This window comes from Drosophila ficusphila, unplaced genomic scaffold, assembly GCF_018152265.1.
Source record: "Drosophila ficusphila isolate 14025-0441.05 unplaced genomic scaffold, ASM1815226v1 contig_414, whole genome shotgun sequence".
In the NCBI taxonomy this organism is placed as follows: Eukaryota; Metazoa; Arthropoda; class Insecta; order Diptera; family Drosophilidae; genus Drosophila; species Drosophila ficusphila.
Window position 1 is genome coordinate 9,533,741 of NW_025064328.1, and position 23,584 is coordinate 9,557,324.

A 23,584-nucleotide genomic window follows, 5' to 3' on the forward strand; every position below is an offset into this window, starting at 1 on the left:
TGGTCGGATGTTGGTTGTCGTCTGCATCGTTGCTGCCATGTAGGTAATTCCTGGAAGTTAATTTCATTAAGAGCAACTAGCAATGCGCGGCGTATTTATTAGCCACACGATATATTGTATGGGCCATGGCTTTGTTTTTCAAGGAATCTGCCGCCTGGCTGTTCCATGCATTTGTGGAATTCATCATCGGCGGCGAATGCCGGGCGATGCTGCAACATCCCAGCCCCACTGGCATTTCCCCTGAGCAAATGTTGCCGTCGCAGCCGCTGCCGCAGTCGCAGCCGTTGCAATTTTCATAACTTATTGCAGGCATGCAAGGCAGAGCTGCCCCGGATCCGGTCGCGCTTGTTGCCGCTAAATATGGCGCGAAATTTCCTTAAGAAAATGAAGAAATACGCGCAAGTGCGATTTCCAGTTAATAAAATTAAACAGCCCAACTCGGCTAGGATTTAAAAATAACGCACATTCACCGCTTCAGTTGTAAAATTCTTATTAATTCTGACTGCGAGGCCAGGATTTCTGATCGCAGCAGGAATTGTCTAGTTGGCAGGAGGGGGTAGCTGGTTGTCATTGCGCCTTCATTTGGTCACAGTCATGCCGACAAGTGTTGTACACGCATTCCAGATGCTTTTCCATCATTAGCCGATCGTCGTTCGTTGCTGCTGTCGCTTGATCCGATCTGGGCAAACACCTGCCGCAAGTGGAGTGCATCGAATGCCGTTTCGAGAGAAAACATCTGAACAACTGGTCATCTGTGGCGATTCCCTGCAAGTGGGCTTTATTGGAACACGGATAACACGCAGCTTAAAGGCTAGTCAATCTCAAGCTCAAGTTACAATATCGAAACAAGATTCATACAAAGTCCGCAGCGGCGGGCCTGTTTACAAAACAAATCCAACATGTAATACAAACTAGGTTACAGATTCGAAAAATGAGTACGTGTGCGCAGGTCAGTAGAAAATGCAATAGACGCCGATTAACAACAGGACGACAAATAGAATGAACAACTTCGACTTAATGTGGTACTTCTGCTCCAGGCTGTTCCACCAGCGGTTAAAGGCCTCGGACACGCTGTTGTCATCCGAACGCAAGGAGCGTCTGGCACGCGGCTCAAAGCCCAGGGTTCCGGTTCCCGACGACGAGCCACTGGCCAGAGTGCGTCTGCTGTAGGGGCTGCTGCGATCCCCAATCTTTTCAGCCCGCAAACGCGCCAGTTGCTGGGCAAAGGTGCTCTCGTACTGAGCGTCCTCGGCCTCGTTGTCGTCGCTCAGCTCGTTGGCATAGGTGCGCTGATAGTTGGACGTGTAGGAGGGCGCTGAAACCGACGGAGCCTCTGCAGTCACATAACCCTGGGTGGCAGTGCGCACATAGCTGCTGTAGCGCCCTCCGGCTGGGTTGCTCAAGTAGTCGTAGGACCTGGCCGAACTGGTGACTTGCGGTCTGACTGAACTGGTGACTTGCGATCTGGCCGATGGGCCCAAGGGAGCTGGAGCTGGAGCAGGAACCACTGGGGGTTCATAGACCGGACGGCGGGGAGGCGCCACGGTCTGGCTTTTGTACTCGTAATTGGTGATACCGCTGCTTGTAAGCTTGGATAACCTCTCCCTGGCCGCGTGCTGCTGCTCCACGAGATTCGCAGCCTGGGCCAGCTCCTCGTCCTCTTCATCGTCTGACTCCAGGACGATCAGTGAGTCGACCTTTAACCCCCTCTGTGGCTCCTCCTCAATGATCACTGGTGCACGTTTCTTCACGGGCTCTACGACACGTTGTTCGGCGCTAGTCGAAGTGGAAGTGCGTCGTGTCTGTATTGGAGCAGGAGCAGGAGCAGCAGCAGCAACAGTGGGTTTCCTGGCAGCTACTGGCTCTTCGGGGCGACGACGTTCGGCTTCTTTGGCCTCCGTGGCGGCAATGGTACGCCGAGCTTTGGTGGCTGGAGCCACCTTGTTTCCGTCGAGCTTGTCCACCGGTGTAGAAGCAGCAGCCGGAGCAGAGGGAGCTGGAGCCAGGGTCTCCCGGCGATTGCTCTTTTTGGGACTGGCTGCCGGCGACGCCTGGCCGCCAAGGGAGGCGCGCAGACGCTTCACCAAAACCTTCCGGCTGCTGTCGGTTACTGGGATATTGGGCAGTCCCTGGGCCAGCATCTTCGCACGGATTTCTGCGTTGGACAGGGAATCCAGGTCGTCCAAGTCGGCCATTGTTACCTGGTTTTTCACACACTTTTCGTAATTCGTTGAAATTGAAATCGGCGTCGCTTTTACGCGGTGTGCGTTGAAATAGTGCAGTGAAGCGGCCAACTATCGATAGCTACTGTCGTTCTACAACACTGATTTAAAAATGACAAGTCATATTTTTTTAAAAAAAATTTTAAGTTAAAAAATTTCTAAAGCAAAGTAAGAAAAATAGTAGAAAATCATATTTTTGGAATTAAAAATTGTAATCCGAATTTTGGAACTCTAGCAATAAATATATATTTATTTACATATATATATGCGCTTTCCCAAGCACAGTTTAAAATAAAAATTATCGAATAATTTACGACTTTAGTTAAATATAAGTATTAGCGAAATTTTTTGTTGAAATCTTTTATTATTTAATTTCATGCTGAACAGACAGTGATTGCAAAGTCACAGTTAAGTTCATCCCTATTTCGATAAAGGGCGAAAGTGAGTCAATCGATAACATACATTAAAAAAAACATACAACAAAAATCAACAAAGCCCAAAAACAAGTATTAAACATAGGTTTTTGGATAGTTGCAAGGATATTCATGTACAGATGCAGCTTATCCGTTAAATATTTAGGTTGCAGTAAAAAAAGTTCCTTGGGATAGTGTCAGAATAGAAAACTAAAGAGCACCCACACACTTCAGAAAAGATTAATCATGGATATCTCAAAAGCACCCAATCCACGGAAACTCCAGCTTTGTCGTAAATATTTCTTTGGTAGGAGTAAATATTAAATGCTGTTTATGGAATCTTGTCTAATGTTGCCTTATTTCTATAAAATTTAGCTGGCTTCGCCTTTCTGCCATTTGTGTGGGCCATTAACGTTTGCTGGTTTTTCCAGGAGGCTTTCCATAAACCCCCGTATCCAGAACAAAGTCAGATAAAGAGATGTAAGCTGAAGCATATTTCCACATATAACCATTTTAAATAATATTTTTTTATTCAACCTCCTCTAGTTGTTATATACTCCGCGGTGGGAACTCTATTCTGGCTTATAGTACTCACGGCTTGGATAGTAATATTCCAGACGAATCGCACAGCTTGGGGCGCCACAGCAGACTATATGAGCTTTATCATTCCTCTCGGCAGTGCATAAGCATATTCCCTAGAAATAACTAACTTATGATATTAAAAAAGACTTAATCCCAATCGAAAATATAAATCTATTATTAATGGTTTGAGCAACAAAATTTACCCAAAAACATGATCAATTAAAGACATCTATTTGATTTAATTACATATTTTTTATTCACATCTAAAGCTGTTTTTGTTTTTATAATTTTCTGTATACTTTAAATATGTGTACTATATTTTGTTGAAATTTCTTAGCCGCTAGTTATGTGTTTTGTTCATATTCGTCCATATTTGTATGCTTGATTTAGCTTTAGTTAGCCGTTTTGTGGATTACATTCTTTGCTTAGATACAATTTCATTGTTTCGAATTCAATTCAATGCGCTTTTACCTTCTCTAAAATACATATTTTGTATAAAACTCTGCTTGTACCATTATATAAGCCATGATGGTAATTTGTTAAACCCCATTTAATTGTTATGTTGTGTGTTTGTATCCGTGAATCGAATGCTTTCTATGATTTGATTACAAATTGCATTGAGAATGTCAAAAAACCTAGCGACTCTAAATGGGTGTAAGGAAAACACTCGCTGATCTACACATGAAGACATAATTCAAATTGCTATTATGCGGTAACGCGCTTTCGTTTCGTTTATGGATTGCTACAATTGCAATTGCTGCAAACGCATATTACATTACAATATGATGCATTTATGTTTATAACACGATCTTGGTGGCAATGCAGCAAGCAGGGCCACCAAATCAATCAGTGGAACTAATTTACAATACAAAAGACTTGCTTTAAGGTATATTTACAATCAATACTTGTTTTATTTATAAATTCTAAAGAATTGATGTGTGATTTGGGGAAAGGATTTCGGAGTTTGGGGCACAGGATTTGTAATTGTTTTTGGGGGGCTTAGACTAAAGAACATTAAGTGCCATAAATCACGCGTGTAGAGTTTATGAAGCGGCTAGTGAACTACTACACACCCACATTCACATAGATAATCATTTAATTACACATATATCTCGCCCTCCGTATCATATCATATATGTATGCATATGCGTATAAATATTTAAAGTACAAATTGATGCTTAGAAACAATTTAAATTAGTGTGCGGCTGCTGGCCGAAAAATTCATCGTAGTCATTCACGGAGAACTTATAACATAGAAACTACGGATACGAGTAGTACACACATAGATATAGATTTAGATACACATAATATATATATATATATTTATAAGAATTGAATGGGCGGCGCGCCCCATTTGTCTTTTAGATGCAAATCCCGCGCAGCTCCATCCGCAACACAGATAAGGATAATTAATACACACACTAAATGCTAAACTTGTACGTCCTACTTTCATAATTTAATCATTTAGAATCAATTAGGTAAACAATATCCATACATTTGTATTTCTTAATTTCGTTTCTTTTTCGTTTAATGTTTATTTTTACAAAGAAATCAACACACTACAGCATTGGGTTTGTTTAATTTAGTTTTTGTATGTTTCATGTTATCGCTTTTGTTTGTTGTTTGTTCATGTTCGGTTTACGCCTCTCTCGTATGATATAAATATAAATATATAGATATCTATATGCAGATGCAAATACACTTAGGAAAAAGTCGCTATATGTAGTTATGCTATATATATTTATATATGTATAGGTTGTATGTGGTAATAGTAGTGATACCTTATGCTAGTTATAGTTAACCACGTTGAACGAAACATCAAAAAATACTTATTCATATAAATAGTCGAATCTGTGCTCCTCTCTCGATTCCTCGACCGCCGATGCATCAGCATCAAAGGGACTCTTCGAGGCAGCGACTGCATGACTGCCACAGGCTTCGACGGGAAGAGGTTGGAATCCGATGGGAAACAAAGCCTTCGCCTTCACCGTCTTCCAAAGCCACCGCTCAGTCCCTGGGGATCTCGGAAATTAGCAAATGCAGGCTGGAGGGGCACCATCGCGTTCCGCTCCTCCGCACTAGTTGTTCTTCACGTTATACGCCTTCTTCTCGTTGCTACCGTTCAGTTGATCTCATTTCGACGGACCCGGCGGAAACGGGTTTATCACAGCTACAGCAGCCGCCTGCTGGCTAGCCAAAACAGCCGCTAAAGATTAGAACATTGACACATATTAGTATTTAATACTCCGGTTTGAAATGAAATCTTTTACTCACCTCCGTAGGGTGCCGGATACATGGGATAGCCGAGGCCGACGTGCGTGTGGTGGTGGGTGTGCACATGACGCTGTGGCGGTGGACTGCGCGAGTCGGCGGCACCTGCACCGCCTCCTCCCGCCGCGCCATTGCCCGCAGCGCCTCCCACACCGCCGACGGCTCCATTGCCCGGTGGCCCATTCGGCGGCGGACCGCCGGGCATCGACTGCTTGTGGCCGTCTAACGACGAGCCGGGCGGAACACCGCCATGTCCTTTCGGGCCGGAGAGATCCGGCTTGCTGCCGGGCGCCGGGCCCATTCCTCCGGGTGGTGGCTGTAGATTCAGCGGCACACCGCCCGCAGACCCAGGTGCCGAGCCGGGCTGCTGGTTGGGACCGCTGCCGGGGCCGAGGACACCGGAAACAGGTCCGGATCCGGGGCCGCTGCTCGTGGGTCCGCCCTGTTGGGGCGGCCCGATGCTGGGACTGCTGACGCTCACCTTGACGGGGCCGCTGCCGCTGGTGGGCGACTTCAATGCCCGTTCGCTGAGCTCGTGGATCTTGTGGGTGGTGTAGTACTGGCTGGCCGCATGGTGCAGTGCGTCCAGGGCCTTGGTGCCCGTGTTGCGCGAGAGATCTTCGGGTGCGTGGTAGCGCGGGATGGGCAGGTGATACGGTGCCGTGTTGTACGGTCCGGCGGCAGACATCAACACGTTGCGGTACATCGGATGATTGGGATCGAATCCGAAGGGCGTCGGGGAAATGTACGAAGGGTGGAGGAAGTACTGTGACGTGGGTGGTGGTGGCGGACCCTGCGTCTCCATGGTCGGCTTCTGGCCCTCCTGCTTCACCTTTAGCGGCTGATCGTCATCGCTGCTCTTCTGTTTCGGCGAATCCTTCGTCAGGTTGGTGGCCTTGTTGTTCGCCGCCGCACTTGCCGCCTGCGACTGTTTCAGCTTTTGCTGTTGTTGCTGCTGCTGTTGTTGTTGCTGCTGTTGGTGTTGTTGCTGCTGCTGCTGCTGTTGCTGATGTTGTTGCTGCAGGTGCTGATGATGCTGCTGGATAGCCTGCTGCTGTTGCTGGGCCATTTGGATCTGCTGCTGTTGTTGCTGCTGCTGCTGTTGCTGCGCCGTTCCAATGCCGGGCTCATCCTTGTGCATCATGCCGGGATGGGGCGGCAGGCCTCCGCTGGCTGCGTTTTGAGCTGCCGCTGCAGCAGCTGCAGCCGCCTGGTTCTGTCGCCCCGTGAACATGTAGTACCTGAGCAGAGGAAGATAATCTTGTTAGTAAATCGTTCGCAAGATTAAAGTAGCAGGAAGTGGGCAGGATAATTAATAAATCGTTCTTCAAGTTAAATGAGCTGAATTAAAAGGTTAATTGATGATAGGTAAACGGTTAAGAAAATGGAATTTAAAGTGTGATTCTGGAAACTGTCATCATTTTAGAAAGTATCACATAGTAAGTAACAATAAGCAAACTTCGAATCTTTTTTACACTAATAAACGCGATTTTGTTTAGGTTCAATAAATCCTTATGCCCTTTACTATATTTCTCAATAGTTACTATAGAATTATCAATTACCTTCTCAGCTCTTCGTCGCGCGCCTGCTGCTGCACTGCGGCCAGACTCATGGAGTGGCGCTGGTAGATGGCAGGATAGGCGCCCAGTGCCTGCAGATCCTTGGGATGCAGGGCATGCGGCTGTTGTGGCTGCGGAGGCGGTGCCTGCTGCTGTTGGGGCTGCGGCGCCGGTGGCTGTTGCGGAGGCGGATGCTGCTGGCCTGGGTTGGAGTTCGGTTCCTGCTTGATCTCCTGCTTGGTCATCGGCTCCTGCTTAATCAGCTTGTTGGCGAGCATCTGCAATGAATATTTCCAAATTAGCTTGGGCAATAAAAAGGATTTAAGCTGTAGACTCACCTGCTGCTGTGGTGGCATGTGCTTGGGCTGGTCGTGAGGACTGGGGCTCTCCTTGAGGCGCTCCTCCTTGATACTAATGCCCGACAGCTGTTGCGCTTGAGAGCTAGGCGGCAAACCCGGATGTCCGCCTAGCTTGGCAGCTTCCTCCGACGCCACAATAGAAACGGGGCCAAAGTTGGGGTCCACATTGTACGGATATGCAGGCGGAATAAAGCTAGAAGGAAGGAATTACATTTATTAGGAAATGAATTTGCAGTTGCGCTTAAAATGAAACTTACTTGAAGGGATAGAAGTGTGGCATTCCTTTGCCCGGCCCAGGTCCACCTAGACCGGCTGCTCCCAGCGCTGAGAGACCACCCAGACCGGGTGGCAGTGCTCCTGGCGGCGGTCCAGCCACTGCACTGAGGTTCACCGGCGGCGGCTGAGATCCCGGTTGCGAGGTGGGCGGTCCGACCACCTCCTTGCCATTGTTCTCCGGCCCCGGCTGCTGGCCCGGCTGTTGCTGTTGCGGCGGCTGCTGTCCTGGCTGTGGCTGCGGTTTGGTCATCAGATCCAGCGGTGGATCCTTGTTCTTGCCACTGTAATCCGCCAAGTGGGCGGCCACCGACTGCTGTCCAGGTGGACCGAGCAAATGACTCGGGGGCTGTGAGGTAGGCGGAGGAGCACCTGGCTGCATCTGCTGCTGCTGTTGGGATTGGGTCAGGGCAGGCGGCAGACCCGGTGGCTTTCCTGGCTCCGTCTGCACCAAGTACTGCGGCTGTGGTTGCTGCTGCTGCTGCGGAGGAGGTGCCTGCTGCTGGGCCGGGTAGAACTGGTACATCCCCGGCACATACATGTTGGGTGCCGGGGCTGGTGGCACACCAACGCCCACCTCCGGTGGCTTCTTGCCCATCAGCTCGATGTGCTTGGCAGCCGACGCCTGGCCACCGACCGACTTGTCGAGCAGCTCCTGCTCGGCCACCGGTGTGGAGTCATCGGAGATATCACTGTAGGCCGGACTCTGCACATCCTCGCGCGAAACACGTCCCTCAAAGTCACCGGGTCCGGGTGACTTGCGGTTCTTCTTCTGCTTGCTGCCAGCAGAACTTACGCCCACGGATCCAAAACCAGGCGAGGTCTTTAAACCCGCCTGCTGGGCGTACGATGATGGCGAATCCTGGACATGACTCGGCGGCCTTGGAGGCGACTGCTGTGTCTGCGGATTGATGGGAGTCTGACCTGGCTGCTGTTGCTGCAGCGGATTGCCATCCGGTGGTCCAAAGCGCAGGACTCCCGCTTTTACTAAAGAGTGAAAAAATGAGGATGTGAATATAGGTGGTATAAATAAAATGTCCCATTGATCTTTGGTACTTACGTGCTCCCTGCTGCATCAAAGCCTGCTGCTGTTGGTCCGACAACATGGCCGGCAGTCCACCCATTAGCTGTTGCTGGTGCTGCGACAAGGCCTGTCCAGAGATGCCAGCAGTGATGCTGCCTCCGGCCACGGGTTGCTGTTGCTGCTGCTGCTGTTGTTGGTTGCTTGGCGCACTGTTTCCGGGGGCCAGCAACTGCTGCTGTGTGGGTGGCTGTTGCTGCTGTGTCGCCGCATTCGGACCTGCTGTCAGTGGAAGACTTGCCAGCGGCATTACCGGTGCTGCAGATTGCTCAGACCCCGGTGTTGCCACCGCACAGATGGGATTCGTTGCTGGCGGAGTGCCCGATGGAGGTGCAGGAATGGCCGTCGCAGATGTCGCCTCTGTCACCGAGGATGGGGTGCTGGGGGCAGCAATAGATGCCGGTCCAACAGCTGGAGTCGTGGGTGTAGCATTGCCATTGGTGACGGGGTTGCTGGAATTGGCGGTGGGCGTGTTCGGAGGCACTGCCACGGTTCCCTGTCCTGCCGATGGCGCTGGTGCCGCTGCTGCTGATCCTGCAGAGGCTCCTGCTCCTGGTAATGGCACGCCCGGCGAGGGCGGCGTGGCCGGCTCCTCGGGTGCCTGCATCGAGTCCTCGTCCATGGAACTGGCACCGCCGCCCGCTCCGTGGGCATGCGACTGATGGTAGCGCAGTCCGTTGGCGTGCTTGTACTTCTTGCTGCAGTCCTGCTCGGGACACTCGAGCAGCACTGGGGAGATCGCGCAGGGCGAGGCAGTCTTACATTTCTTGGTGCTGATCTGCACATTGAGGCCGGTGACCGGGTTGAGCAGGCTCTGCGGCTGCGTGGCCAGGCCACCGCCGCTGGCCGAGATGGGGATGCCGCTGGCGTTCACCATGCTCACTCCACCGGCTCCACCGATGCCCCCACCAGTTGCACCGCCATCCGCCGCATCGCCATTGAGTGGCGAGGGCGCCTCGTCCTTCGACTTGCGTTTCTCCGGACGCGGTGGCAAGAACGCTGTCGGCGAGGTGCTGGGCGTGGCCCCGCCCCCATTGCCCGACGAGCTGCTGTTGCTGTTTGCCGCCGCGTTGCCAGAGGCACTGCGCGTCGCCCCGCGTCCCTTGGTAGCACCATTGCGCAGCTTTGAATGCACCTGGGCGTGTGAGAAGTAAATCTGCAAGGAAAGCGATAAATAAATTAAAAACCTCTCAACGTTCGTTTTACAAAATTTATTACTAGACATTTTATGGTTTTTTGCTCTAGAAAATCAATTTAGTTTTACTCACCGAACTTCTGGTCTCGGTGAAGTTGCTCAGGTCGGGCGTGAGACCTGCACTGCGTCCGCGCTTGCCGCGTCCCTTTGGAGTTCGAGAATCTAATTCTTCAGTTGGTGAATCACAGAATCTGGAAGACAGAAAAACAAAAATGTAGTCAGCACTCTTAAAACTATAACTGTTAAAAAAAAAAAGTCCCCACAGATATACAATGCTTTTAATCAAAACAAACCACAAACGTGGGAAAAAAAATTGGCAAGCACCTCACTGATAAATAATCCTTTTTGTAAACAAACAGCAAATTATTGCTTTGGTTTTGTGCACTAATTATAGTTTAGTAAAAAAAGCTTTAACAGCTGTGTGCAAATACATAAAAAACAAATAAATGCAATGCCAAAAAAAACTAGTTAATAACCATTTAAGTTCAGTAGTTATTTTATGGCATTTTAATCCATTAACTATATTTTTCAAACTGATCCCAAAGAAATGGGTAGAAAAGATAAATCGAAATAAAAAAAATCAACTTGCAACATAATATTGAAAGGCATCTTTATTTATTTATCTAATCTCTACAATAATTTTGGAAACAGTTTGAAAAGCATATCACCGTTAGATTAATTTAATAACCAGCCACACCAACTCACCTTGGAGGAGCCCAATCGTGTCGGGTGCAGTCGAGCAGGGTGCCCACGTAGGTCTTGCCCCGCCACGTCACGTTGACCACGAGAACGCCGCCCTCGGTCTCGTGCCACACGATCCCCTCGAGGGTGACAGAGGTGCCCGGTTCGCAGGGGCCCAGGCAGTCCGGTTCGGTGATGGTGCCCACCGAGGTGCCGATGCAGATGTCCACCATCTCCTTGCCGCCGCCAGCTCCACTTGCTCCGGCCTCGTGCTTGGCCCTCTTGGCGGGCGGCGACTTGGTGTCCTCGTCGCCGGTTCCTGCGCTGCCCGCCGGCACCGAGATCGTATGGTGCATGGTGGCTGAGATCATGCCGGGCGCCATCAGCTTGGCCTGGGCCGCAGCCGCTGCCTTGCTCTCCGCTCCGCCGTTGCCGCCGGATGCGCTGTTCTGGCCCTGATTCGAGTTGGCGCCACTCCCGCTGTAGCTGTTCGAGGCGGCGGCCGCTGCCAGTTGAGCGGCAATGTGCGAGGAGATTTTGATGCTACCGGACGAGTCTTTGCCCGGAGGTCCCGGTGCATTGGCACCTCCTCCCGATCCGCCGACGCCCCCAGCGTTACTGTTGGCCATTTGGGAGGCGGAGGAGGTGGTTTGCCCGCTGGCCGCCAGTAGGGAAGCTGCAGCGGGGACCGTCGATGGTGATCCAGCCGATGGTGAGCCCGCCGAGGGAGTGAATACGCCCGGTGGCACAGCCGACATGGAGGAGGAGCCACCGGTTTGTCCAGCGCCGCCACTTGAGTTTGAGCCACCGCCGGAATTGGACATGTGTGCGGCTCGCCGGATGCAGGCGTGGTGGGAGCAGGGAGCTCCCACCTCTCCGTTGCACGCGCAAGGCGAACCGCCAGCTCCCGATCCCGAGCACTTCTCCGGGGTGTCCTTCTCGCCGGCCGCCGATGCCGCCGCCGCTGACTTGTCCACGGACATGCGATTGGAATGTGCGTTCTTGTCCTTGGTCTTCTCGCGTCGATGCCCGGAACTGCCGCGCTTGGTGCCCTGCGGCGTGGACTGACTGCCGCCGGAGGATCCCCCTCCGCTGGCATGACCACCGGCATTGTTCTGACCACCTCCGCCAGACGAGGAGGAGCCACTGCCGGAACTGGCGTTGTTCAGGTGCTTTTTGCTGCTGCCCGACGAACTGCCGCTACTGGAGGAACTGCCGCTGCTGGCGCTGCTCGATGAATTGTTGCCGCCCAGGGATGACGCATTGGTGGAACTGGATCCGGAGCCGGAACTGCCGTCCTCGTTCGCGGAGTTATTTGATCCGCCGCCGAGGGCGCCGTTCTGTTGCTGGTCGGTGGCCTTCACAATCTCGTGCTTGGCCTCCGAGCTCTTGGTGCCCGGCTTGGTGCGCTTGATCTTCATTTTGAGTCCTTTGTCGAGCGTCGCCTGGTGGTCTATGGACATCTTTGCGCTCGATTTGCCACTGGAGGAGCTGGAGCTGTTACCGCTACCGCTTCCGCTGTTGCCGCCTTGCGAACTCGGCGGCCCACCGGCGTTTGTGTTGTTGTTGCTCCCGCTACCGCTTCCGCTGTTCCCTGTCCCGCTGCTGCTGCTGCTGCCCGAGCCGCTGCTTCCGCTCCCGCTGCCGCTGTTGTTGTTGTTGCTTGTGTTGTTGTTGCCGCCGCTGCCGCTGCCCGTTTGCGAGGACATGCCGCCAGCGGAGAATTTGGAGCCCTGCTGTCCACTGACAGCCGCTGTTGCCGCTGCTGCTCCTCCTGCCGATGAGGACACTAAGCTGCCGCCCTTTGAGAAACCGGCAAATGTCGACGATGACAATGTGCTGCCGGCCCCAGCTCCCGCTGCTCCGTTTGCGTTCCCGTTTCCACTCCCCGATCCACTCAGGGATTTGGAGCTACTGTTCAGTGGACTCGGACTGTTCAGTTGAGCCACCAAAGCGGACTTGTAGCCCTTGGAACTACTACTGCTGCTGCTGCCGCCGCCGCTCGAGTTTGAGTGATGGTGGTGATGGTGATGGTGCTTCCCCGAGGAAGAGGAGGATGTGGAGGACGAGGAAGAGGATGATCCCTTGGCCACCACGTTCGCACTGCCACTACTGGGCGTCGCAGCTGTTGACGAGGAGGAGGAGGAGTTAGCTCCACCACTGGCCACCGGCTGACGTGTGAACTTAATTGTGGTTGGCGAGGTGGCCGATAAATTGCTGTGCAATGTGGTCTTGTGCGATTTGTGCGACGATGACGATCCCGCCGCTGCTGCTGCTGCTGAGGATGAAGCGCCGCTCTTTGAGGATGATGAGGAGGATGTGGAGTTACTGTTTGCCTGCTTGGCATTTATCGCGGTAGCCTGGTTGCCACCACCCGAAGAATGCGCCGCCGACTTCTCGATGTCCGCGTCCAAGTCGTCCAGCAGCTCTGGTATGCCGCCAATGTTCCACTCGTCCTCGTACTCGAAATTCGTATCCTTGGACTCGCTCGAGTTGGAGCTGCTTGACGAGGAAAGCGACGAGGAGGAGGAGTTGCAAGCGGGACTCTTGCCAGCTAGTTCTGGGGAGGAAAAAAAAGAAGATAAGAGGGATTAGGACCAAGTTATCGCGTCAGTGTTGTAGGGTCAGTGGCGTATAAAGGGAGTTCGATTTTGAAGGTGTAATTCCAAACTGGAATTTCGCCTTCAAATTTATTTTTTTGTCTCTTATTTTTTATAATACATATGTACAAACTATTTAAAGTTATATTAAATGGACTCACACATACATATGTATATATGAATGTATTTAAAGTTTTTTTTTACAGAAGTTTAATAATAGATTTTTACATGTTTTTGCATATCCAAAATGTTTTTATGCCAGGAAATCACGCAATTATTCAAAATATTATTTTATGATGTGAGTGATGAAGAGCATTTTAAAATATATTCCCTCCTCAGCCACTGGTTACAAAAAGAGGGACAACGAAAGATTTGCAGTTACTTACTCGTGTTCGTGTGCTTCTTGATCGCACTGGAGTTGTTGTTGTTGTGGTTGCTCTTCTGATTATTCGCCGATGCTGCCGCAGTTGTTGTTGCCTTCGTTTTGTTATTGAAATTCAGCGCTTGATTCGCCGTTGTCGCCGTCGTTGTTGTTGTTGCTGCTGTTCCTGTTGTTGCCGTTGTAGCTGTAGCTGCTCCTGCCGCACTTAAATTAGCTAACAATTTATTATTCTTAATATTGCTTTCCGTTGCTACGTTGCTGCTATTCAGGGCCACCTGCGAATGCAGAAAAAAGAAATCCAACAAATAATTTCCAGCTCTGTAAGTGTGAGTGCGTTCGTGAGTGTATGTGCGAGGAGTAGGGCAAGAAAACTCCAAAACTCAAATAGAAATTGTAATTAATTAAGTCACTTTTTTTTTACCTTTGCCAACTTCTTTTCCATTCCATAATCATAACTAACGGATAGTTTTTTACTTGTATTTAAACGATTAAGTTATTGAAAACAAAAAAACGAAAACAATAAATAAATAAGCGTATTCTTCCCGATTATTTTGCGCGAGCCTTCTCTTCTCCGCGGCGTCCTTTTTCGTTTGGCAGATGAGAACGGAAAACCAACAAAAAAAAAAAAAAGAAGAAACAGCCGGAGAGCAACCACCGAAAACGACACACACACAAACACAACGCACGAAGTGTTGGGAAATGCGGATGGCAAATAAACAAAACGCGTACAGTGTTGGAAAAAGTGAATGGCCATGAGTAACTACAACTTTAATTGCTCGTTGATCTTGATTGATGTTTTTCCACCTTTTTAACTAATAAATCAGTAGGCTCCTGTCCCAATAAACTAATAACAAATCGAGTAAAAAGTTTCTTTCCCCGGTCAGTTTCTTATCGCCCCTTTCGCTTATCGCGCACTGCAAAAGTGTAGTGGCCACTTAAGAAGGCAGTCCGAAAAAAACCGGCACTCAAGTGGGCCAAAATGATGACAATAAAATAATTACGCTCTTATCGCGCACTAAAAGCAAAGTTGTTGGTTGAGAGGGGGCAAGTGGAGTGCAGTTAGTGAGGATAAATAGTGTTGCCAACGATCAAACCTAAGAAGCTAAAAATATCTCGCAAATTTTAGCAAACGCTACCCCATGGTTTTATTATTGTCAATAAAAAATAATCTCTCTTTATATTGCTGTATAATAAATATAAAAAAAATAAATTAAAATTTAGAATGACGCTTATTTTTTTTCTCGAGTTTTAAATGCCATAAAGTTTTATTGAAGTGGGTGCTACAGGACATACAATCATGTCTTGGTTTCGCAATTTACTATACATCCATTATCGAGAACAAAAAATTGTAATTTCTGTTTCCAAGCAAGTATAAGTTTCTGAACTTGTATTTCATTATAATATTTCAAGAATTAAAATAAAAAGTTATAACATAACTTCATAGCATGTAAATGTAAATTTAAAAATGAGGTTCATCAAGTGATCTTGTTTTTAAGTTAATTATCTTTTAAAACTTCCGCTTAGCGAGCCCTGATGAGTAATGGAGTGGGTTTTTGTTCAAGAAGCAGGGGTTATGATTAGAGCTCGGATAGTCATGCAAATGCATGTTGCATGCATATTGTGCATATTTCATTCCTTAGAGCATATTTTGTTCGAAAGTGCATGTTCGAGCATCAACACTAGGTACATTGATAACTTATTAATGGATTCCCAATGACTAATCATAATAAACGCTTTATTATATTCTGAAATTATCATTCGTCTTGTGGCATTCAAAGTTATCGGTTGTTTCAAATCAAATTTATGTATATTGCGTATGAAAGTCAAGTTTCCTAAAGTATTTCGGTCAGTTTTATTTTGTACGTATTGTGAATGTGCAGTTCAAGGAAAAAAAATATTCCAAGAAAATCAGCATATTGCATCATTAAAACACAAAGCTGCCAAGGATAGAAGGAAGGAAAATGCCGATCAGGGAAGCCAATCGTTAAAATCGGATCTTGAACCAAAACCACACCAAATTTGTCGAAGTTCAATGTAAATCTGTGCAAAACTTTAGCTTTTAAATAAAGAACCGCCTTTTCCAACATATTATGACTATTTTTTGCATGATTCTTTCATATTTTATTGTATTTTTGAATGCATATTCTTGAGCATGTTTTGCTATTTTTCGTGCATATTTGCATGCATATTTTGGCCTTTTTTTGTGCATAACTATCCGAGCTCTAGTTATGATACTAACCTTATTCGGGTGGTGGCTAGTGTTCGCCTCGTTACGTCTCATTGACTCCATGCAGACGCAAACGATCGGGCGGCCGCACTGCGCGGGCGGCCCAAAGTACTACCAGTAGTGCCTAGGAACGTGCAGCCGGCGGAGGAGTTGCTCGAGCGGATGGGACAGGTGCTCCGGTTGCTGGCGAGGAGGATGCAGATGACACTGCTGGTGGGTGGCGATGAACTGGGGCGCTGCCTCGTGTGACGAATGGTCGACTTGTTGGCCAGGCAACAACGCAGGGAGACACAGGGCCTCGGCCCTCGGGCCAAATGGTTCATTTTCAAAACTGCAAATACAAAAAAAGAAAAGAACATTTCATCGATTAGTATGTATAGTATGTATATGCAAGTGGCCAGATATAATGAAAAGTAGTACTGCCCCACTCGATCGAGTGCGCGGCGAGATTAGAGCCTTGTCGATCTTTCAAGTGCTCAATTCAATTGCCCCTTATCGGCGATCGCCAATCAACGTGTTTGAGGTTAACTATAAAGCCCGAGCGACTGTGATTTACATGCACCGGCTGCTTGGATCATAATATATATTGATGGCTGTGGATTGGGGTGAGGTGGCGGGGAGGCAGACCCCTTAACGACCTGGTAATTAAAGCACTTTTGCACAATTTACTGATACTGATAACGAAACTGGCGGGCCTTCTGGTATACTATACGAGTAGTACTTCTACTCCCACCGATCTCAAGTGCCACCGAATATGGAGTATATGATTTAAACATGTGTGCTGGCACAGTAGCCGTTGCCGTTTGTTCCGATTTCTGATTAGATAACGTCAGCGCCGACGTCTCTGGGAATTCTACGAGAGTTTGTACACGTCTTTGCCAACCCGAAAACGTTGACGTCATCGTTGTCAGCTAACTACTTAGCACTTTTTTTATTTCAATGCAAATTAACATTAATGCCTGAACAAATGTCAAGCACAGTTGTCGGCTATTAGGCTTAGCTTTATGTTTTTGTGGGCCAAATAAGTTAATAATGACTTTAACGGGGGGAAAACAGGTAAACCAAATGGTACACTACCCAAGAACTCTAGAGAACTTTTGTTCCGTGAAAATATAGTGGCAGTGAATATGTAGTGGAGTGAATATATAGTGGCATAAAATATTAATCAGGAATAATAAAGATATGAATGTAATGCTATTTAGTAATATTGCCCGACCAGGAAAATCTTGAATAATATGTAACTATTTTTCCCCTTTAGTCTGCGGTTTTATGCCCGCCTTTGTCAATTAATTTGATTGATTGGTTTGCATGAATCTCTGTTGATTCATTCATTTTTTTTTCCGCCTCGTACGATTTTAAAGCAGCAACAACAATTAAATTTGCATGTGCTTAACATTTTATGATAATTAAGTGCCACAGACAGCAAAACACGCTTTTTGTGTGTGGGCCGACGATGGATTTTTTTTTGCCAGCTTGTGTTTTGTTTGTTTGTGTCACCCGAGTTATGTTCGCATTTTCATACTGAATACTGAATGCTGAATACTGAAACTTAATTAATTGAGTTGTTGACTGTGCTTGGTTCGACAATAAAAGCTGCCCACACACACTGCATATTTTACTGCCGCATTTAATCTCATCCAAATGCGAGTTTTTAAGCCCAGAGAAGAGCGTTTCAGTTCCCATGGCAATCATCTTTTATTCGCCACTGAGCCCCTTCACTCGGACACCATTTAATCCGCTATTACGCACTCCACACACTCTCTCTCTCTTGGCCATTGTGGGTGGCAATGCGAGTGTGGCATGTGGCATTAACGTGCCAACAAGGGGTTAAGCCCCAAAAGAAACGAACGGGGAAAAACAACAACAACAAAAGAAAACACATCCATTGCCGATGCTTTTCACAGACGCCGCCAACAAACACGAAGATTGAAACACACCATAATTTAGACAAATCAATAAATTACTAATAGCCCCCGCTACTTCGCTCCTTGGTGCGATCGACATTCCACCGAATTCGACCGAGGTCCCAGGTTTTGCGGAAGGCACAGGGGCACAAAAGAGGCAAGAGGCAAGAGGCAGGAGGCAGCCAGTTGGCCAGGTAGAAACTGGCAGGGTAAGAGCACAAAGACAGCGCCGGTCATCGTTCAAGTCGTGTTTTAAATTGGGTTTGCGGCCAAGCTCGATGTAGAGTCCCCTCCTCGATGCACGGGAAAGGAAAAGATAGCAGAATGGCGGAGGGGAATTGACAGTCTCTTCTTGTTATGGCCAAAGTCCCTGTCCGCACGTACTAAACATCAGGCAGTAACCAACCCAACCCAACCCAAGCCAAGCCAACCAGAAACCAGCAGACAGAGGTGACTTCTAAATGTTTACCATAAAAAAGATAGCTAGTTAAAAAAAAAAAAAGTAAAAAAAGGAGAAGATACAGAATATATGGAATATAACTATATGATGATCCACACAATTTTATGAATGATATAAACACATGCCATGACATATTCTCAAGAGACAAAGCTATCTTTGGATAATCAAAATAATTATTGGATATAAGAAATTGACTTTTTTCAATAGATGAGAAATGTGATCTTAAGTTCCTGAGATCCAAAGAAATGTTTTAGCGCAACAATACAGAGAAAATCATCAGATAAAATCCAAAAAAACATATTTGTTTGCCAATAACTCTAGTTTTACAAAAAAGCTAGAACATGTCAACGCTGGTAGACTGAAAATCAGCGGGCCAACACGAAATCGCCAAGATGATGAAGAAGCCGAGGAAACCGATGAAGAACAAGGGGCCACAGAGCTGAAGATTTACGGCAACATCGTTGGAAACATTGGCCGCCGTTCAGATCGTTTGGGATCGCTTGGCTTCATCGCCGACGTCGTCATCGCCATCATCTTGGTTTTTGTTGTTTCACAAGATGGTTGTTGTACAAGATTGATCCTCTGCGGTTGCTAAATGAACGCCTCCGGGGAGTTGCCAGTGCGCTTTTATTAGCGTTTTTGATCCAGAATGGATCGTAACCACAGCAGCCAACGAAAGAAACCAGGCGGGGAGAACCAGTAAAGGCCCGCATCAGACACACACGCAGATACAATTGCGGTCAAAAGAATAGTATTGCTTCTCTGATTGTTTAAATAGTTTATTTTATGGGAATATAGGAAAGATATGTGAGAGTTGGGACATCTTAATTTGAAATGAGACTTAAAGAACTTTTAATGGATCTTTTAAAGCCAAAAAATAATAAATGAATCAGACTTTCCGTATTTAGTAAATGATTGTGTAAGTCATTTAAAAACCCTTATCAAACCAATTAATCAAAATTCGTATTGAGGGATATGTCCAAGGTTGATTTTATCTTGCCCTGAAACATTAATCCTTTCCTTATCTTTCGGAACAAAAAAAAATGGCAAAGCAAAAAATTATTTCCTGGCTATACATTTAGTATTTTTTAAGCTGCACTAATGCTTTGCCCGCCGTTGTTAAAGCAAAAAATATACAAAAAATACAGACAGAAATTGCGTTTCGCTAATAATTCTTGGATCTTGTTTCTGTTTTGATTCGGCTCGAATCGCGATAATTTGATTTTCCCCGAGCACAAATCATGCGATTGCGTTGGCGGCGGCTGTTTAGGCTCAACACGCTCGAGGCGGCGGCTCGACTCGGCGTTCAATTAAATTAAGTGCAGCGCGGGTTCCCTTCTCTTTTTTTTTTCTTGTGGCATGCCACACCACAGCACCATCAACTACTAGCACCACCGCAGACGAGAGGCTGCTCTCGAGTGCCGGCCAACTCAAGTGGCGATCGTGCCACTTAGGCAACGGTCTGAAAACGAGCCTTGGATGGGAACTACTTAAAGTTGGAGGGGAAGGGATCGGATCGGAGATCTTGTTCCCGGGGTAGTAGACACATTCAATTGCTTTTCCAATATATTGATCACTGGAAAAACACTCTTTGTCTCTGTGTTTGAATGTGTTTGTGTGTGTTTTCCTGCGCCCCTTTTCCGTCCATTGATAGGGTTCCGGAATTTATGACTTCATTCCCCCAACAGATCTTTTGTTCGTGTCACCAGCAATTTGCTGTCCTCAATTACGAGTGTTTTCCTTTGTGAACCTCGCATCTAATGAGTTAGGCACAAAATAGGGAATTACTCGGTGTCAGCTTCTGCTATTTGAGTTTCCCCGATTATTGTCAAGGAAATCAAGAGCTATCGACCCATTGAGGGCTCGGTTTTAACATAATTGTAATCCCTTGGGCTTTAAACCTTTCTTTGGGCCTGGGAAACTGACGTTCTTGTAATTTATTTGTATTCTATACCAACGATTTATTACTAATTGATAAAAAAAGTGTATATTAAAGGAATATATTAAAGAGCACGAGGGACTCTGATCCACAATTAACCTATATAACAATGTACAAAATATGACATGAGTATCGCGTGTTCATGCTATCCCTGACACGATATTTTATAATCTGATTAAGAGACAACAAGCTGTTTACATAAACATTTAAAGAACAATTTTAAAATTTCCTATAAAAACAACACAGCATCAGCTTTGACAACAGAAACATTCGATATCAAGATGTTTTCACGTTCGTTGCTGCCTATTATCGGAGGACTATGGTTATTAATTCTGCTTGTTGACAACTGCAGTGGAAAGGTAACAAAAATATTTCTATCTAGATATAAGTAGAACAATACTGATTGTACCAACAGAGGAAATGGGACTACGAACCGTTGAAGATTGATCCGTATTCCTCGGATGAGAGCAAGCTAAAAATGACCGCAAAAGTCGACCGAGTTGGTCGGAACGATTTCGGCGTTTCGGCCACTATTGATTTTAATTATGACGTCGATGATACAACCATGGTAAGTAATAATTCGTTAAAAGAAAAAAATTGTGAAAGAAATATTTATAGGAGAAAAATAAAAAATAACCGCTTTACTATAAGTCCTAGTTTTGTCCATGCTTGTAACTTTAAAATCAGATAAATTTGATCTTTTTTGCTTTTTATATAAATGACTTTTAGGTTGAGGCCGTGGCCTATCGAAGCACCTCAGGAGACGAAAGCGACTACAAACTCATTCCCTTGGGCATCGCAAAGCAACCCTTCTTGGAGTTTATGAACAGTCACTACAAGGACGTGGTCATCCCAAACCTGAGCGGTTGCTCGAATTTGGTGACGTTTGAGGACAAGTTCGAGCCACCGTGGCCCAAGAAGGTTTACACCTTGGACACGTGCGTGGCGGACAGCGATGGCTTTCCGGACATGGTGCCCGAGGGCTACTACAAGATCAACTTTACCATTATGAGTCCCGTAGACTGGGGTTTCATCCTTGTTGTGAAGATCTCCACCAAGGTTATGTGATCTCCACACACACAATATATATTGAAACACCAAATGTATAATATATTTGCAGCATGTAGTTAGTTGGATAAAATTTGCAATAAACACCGCTTCAAAGAGAATCAATTTTTTATTATTGGGCAATTAAGAACACGGGTTTGTTAGGTTTTCAGTAATGAATGTATTACATCATATATTGACTTGCTTTCATTGTTTCTAAAACGATGTTTCTAAAATGTTTTTAAACAAATGTTAATTGGTAAACCGTTGCATGTAAACATGATAAATCCGTGAGATAAGAAAATCGAAATTTCTAAATCCGGCTATATAAACCGCTTTTTATTTATTAGAATACTCTAAATCCCATTGAAGCGAAATGGTAGCAGCTCAACTTCTGACTTTAACGATAACTGCAGCTTTGCTTTTGGGTTTCCATTTGGCAAGGGCAGAGGTAAGTGTTTTACATAAAAAAAATGAATAACTACTAAAAACTAAACCCTTAGAGAAAATGGGACTACGAACCGATATCGCTGACCACCACCTCATCCGATGACAGCAAACTTAAAATTGATGCCAAAATAGTTCGAATTGGCCGCGGAGATTTCGGATTATCGGTTACTATCGAGTGGAAATATGATGCGAATGAAGAAACTATGGTGGGTCATTTAAAATACATTTACGATTTCGGATACCTGCATTTCAAAATATTATATTTTTAGGTGGAGGCCTATGCCTATCGCAGCAATTCTGGCGACGAAAGTGACTACAAGCTGCTACCTTGGTCAATTCCCAAGCAGAAATTCTATGAGTATATCGATACCTACTACAAGGACATGATTATAAAAAATATGGGCTATTGCTCAAATCTACCGAAATTCGAGGGCAAGTTTCAACCTCCTTGGCCAAGGGACACGTACAAACTCGACAAGTGTAAGATCGATGGCGAGGGATTGCCGGATGTCGCTCCACCCGGATACTACAAGATTATCTTTACTAAATTTGGACCCGGACAGCCCACGTGGGGCTTTACGGCAGTCTTTAAACTGACAACTAAAATGTTTTGAGCGGTTTTTCCCAAGCTCTGTTTCAGAATGTCACATAAAATGAATTCAATTAAAGTACACATTTGTTTTTTTTTTTTTTTGCAATATACTTTTAAAAATGTTGTACTTCTACGCCTGAAGGAGGTACAGAAAATCTTCTCATTTGTTTTAGCTTGATGAGTAAAACAGTAATTCACATATCGAGTTCAAGAAACACCTAGAGCGATTATACAAATTATCTAGTTACATACTTTTTACATGTAGTTTAAAAGTTCCATATTTTTCTAGCATTTTTGAGAATTCTAGAACTAGTTCTCGTTCTTTGTATGACCTTGAGCGAAATATTTAAACAATGCTTTATGGGTGCATTGTGATAATGATAATGATAACCTAGTTAACATAACCGACAATAATGCCGTGCAACAATTCACGTTTTCTATCGGTAGTGTTTGGTTATATAAGGCGGTGCATCGTATGCCAGTTAAACATTTGCCAAATGTTGTGTTACTATTCGTTTATCGTACTTTGGTTGGTAGTTCTGTTGTTCGGTGGCTGTAAAGCAGAGGTGAGTTTGGATCTTTAATCTCATATTATTATCCCAATTTTATGTTTTTTTTTTTTAAAGCGCAAATGGGAATATGAACCTTTGTCGGTCACAGCCTTTACTTCGGATGCCTCCCAAATGAGTCTTGATCCAAAAATCGTTCAAATGGGCCGCGGAGAAATTGGAATATCCATTGTAATAGAGTGGCGCTACGATACGACTGAAGAAACCATGGTCAGTGCAATCCTTAATATTAAATTCTAATTCTCGTAGATATAAAGCAACATAATCATTTCAACCAGGTGGAAGTCGTGGTCTACAGAAGCTCTTCGGGTGATGAAGGCGACTACAAGCTGCTTCCTTTTGCGATTCCCAGGCAACCATTCCACGATTATGTCAACACCTACTTCAAGGATGTTTTTTTGAAGATGTTGGCACCCTGTTCTAATTTTCCACAGTTTGAAGGCGACTTGTTACCGCCGTGGCCTCAGGACAAGTACGTCGCAGACAAGTGCATCTTTGAAGGCGAAGGACTCCCAGATATGCTTCCGCCCGGACACTACAAGCTTATATTGAACTGCTCTGGACCTGATCAACCCTCATGGGGTTTAGCTGGTGTTTTTAAGCTTACACCCAAACTTGTTTAACTTAAAAACAAAAACAAGGAAACCTATAAAATAGCAAGAAGGTTTAAATTCGAGACTCAGTTATTTTATGTAAAAACAAGAAAAGAAACCTTTGCATTCATTAAATATGTCGAACAAAATACATAAAGGCTAAACAACATCGAAGCTATGACGAT

At 46.2% G+C, this 23,584-nt stretch overlaps 6 protein-coding genes across 7 annotated transcripts in view; 4 read left to right on the plus strand and 2 right to left on the minus strand.

Annotated features, from left to right (window-relative positions):
- Nucleotides 1–751: 751 nt before the first annotated feature.
- Nucleotides 752–2,294, minus strand: LOC108090565 (otefin). The gene has a single exon (XM_017189306.2). It carries the CDS (start codon nt 2,193–2,195, stop codon nt 951–953), a length of 1,245 nt encoding a protein of 414 aa, XP_017044795.1. The 5' UTR covers nt 2,196–2,294; the 3' UTR covers nt 752–950.
- A 368-nt stretch (nt 2,295–2,662) lies between these two features.
- On the plus strand, nt 2,663–3,485 carry LOC108090340 (gamma-secretase subunit pen-2). Its single transcript, XM_017188956.2, has 3 exons — nt 2,663–2,942; nt 3,011–3,115; nt 3,182–3,485. Exons 1-3 carry the CDS (start codon nt 2,882–2,884, stop codon nt 3,319–3,321), a joined length of 306 nt encoding a protein of 101 aa, XP_017044445.1. The 5' UTR covers nt 2,663–2,881; the 3' UTR covers nt 3,322–3,485.
- A 612-nt stretch (nt 3,486–4,097) lies between these two features.
- The window catches only part of LOC108090326 (mucin-19), a 90,811-nt gene continuing 71,324 nt past the window's right edge, over nt 4,098–23,584 (minus strand). The window contains exons 2-11 of one of the 2 annotated variants that reach the window (XM_017188939.2): nt 15,858–16,176; nt 13,623–13,893; nt 10,661–13,196; nt 10,029–10,146; nt 8,740–9,916; nt 7,664–8,666; nt 7,386–7,599; nt 7,051–7,325; nt 5,492–6,729; nt 4,098–5,423 (exon numbers count right to left, since the gene is read on the minus strand). In XM_017188939.2, coding sequence (XP_017044428.1) covers nt 5,350–5,423; nt 5,492–6,729; nt 7,051–7,325; nt 7,386–7,599; nt 7,664–8,666; nt 8,740–9,916; nt 10,029–10,146; nt 10,661–13,196; nt 13,623–13,893; nt 15,858–15,908 — 6,957 coding nt within the window. In that variant the 5' untranslated portion in view covers nt 15,909–16,176 and the 3' untranslated portion in view covers nt 4,098–5,349. Of the gene's footprint in view, nt 5,424–5,491; nt 6,730–7,050; nt 7,326–7,385; nt 7,600–7,663; nt 8,667–8,739; nt 9,917–10,028; nt 10,147–10,660; nt 13,197–13,622; nt 13,894–14,039; nt 14,228–15,857; nt 16,177–23,584 lie in introns of those variants that run through there. The other variant, XM_017188940.2, reaches the window with a different exon arrangement.
- On the plus strand, nt 20,380–21,317 carry LOC108090330. Its single transcript, XM_017188944.1, has 3 exons — nt 20,380–20,507; nt 20,564–20,716; nt 20,878–21,317. Exons 1-3 carry the CDS (start codon nt 20,430–20,432, stop codon nt 21,214–21,216), a joined length of 570 nt encoding a protein of 189 aa, XP_017044433.1. The 5' UTR covers nt 20,380–20,429; the 3' UTR covers nt 21,217–21,317.
- On the plus strand, nt 21,505–22,316 carry LOC108090329. The gene is made up of 3 exons (XM_017188943.2): nt 21,505–21,646; nt 21,699–21,851; nt 21,915–22,316. The coding sequence occupies exons 1-3, from the start codon at nt 21,572–21,574 to the stop codon at nt 22,257–22,259; spliced, it is 573 nt and encodes a 190-aa protein (XP_017044432.1). The 5' UTR covers nt 21,505–21,571; the 3' UTR covers nt 22,260–22,316.
- On the plus strand, nt 22,399–23,548 carry LOC108090328. Its single transcript, XM_017188942.1, has 3 exons — nt 22,399–22,803; nt 22,864–23,016; nt 23,085–23,548. Exons 1-3 carry the CDS (start codon nt 22,651–22,653, stop codon nt 23,427–23,429), a joined length of 651 nt encoding a protein of 216 aa, XP_017044431.1. The 5' UTR covers nt 22,399–22,650; the 3' UTR covers nt 23,430–23,548.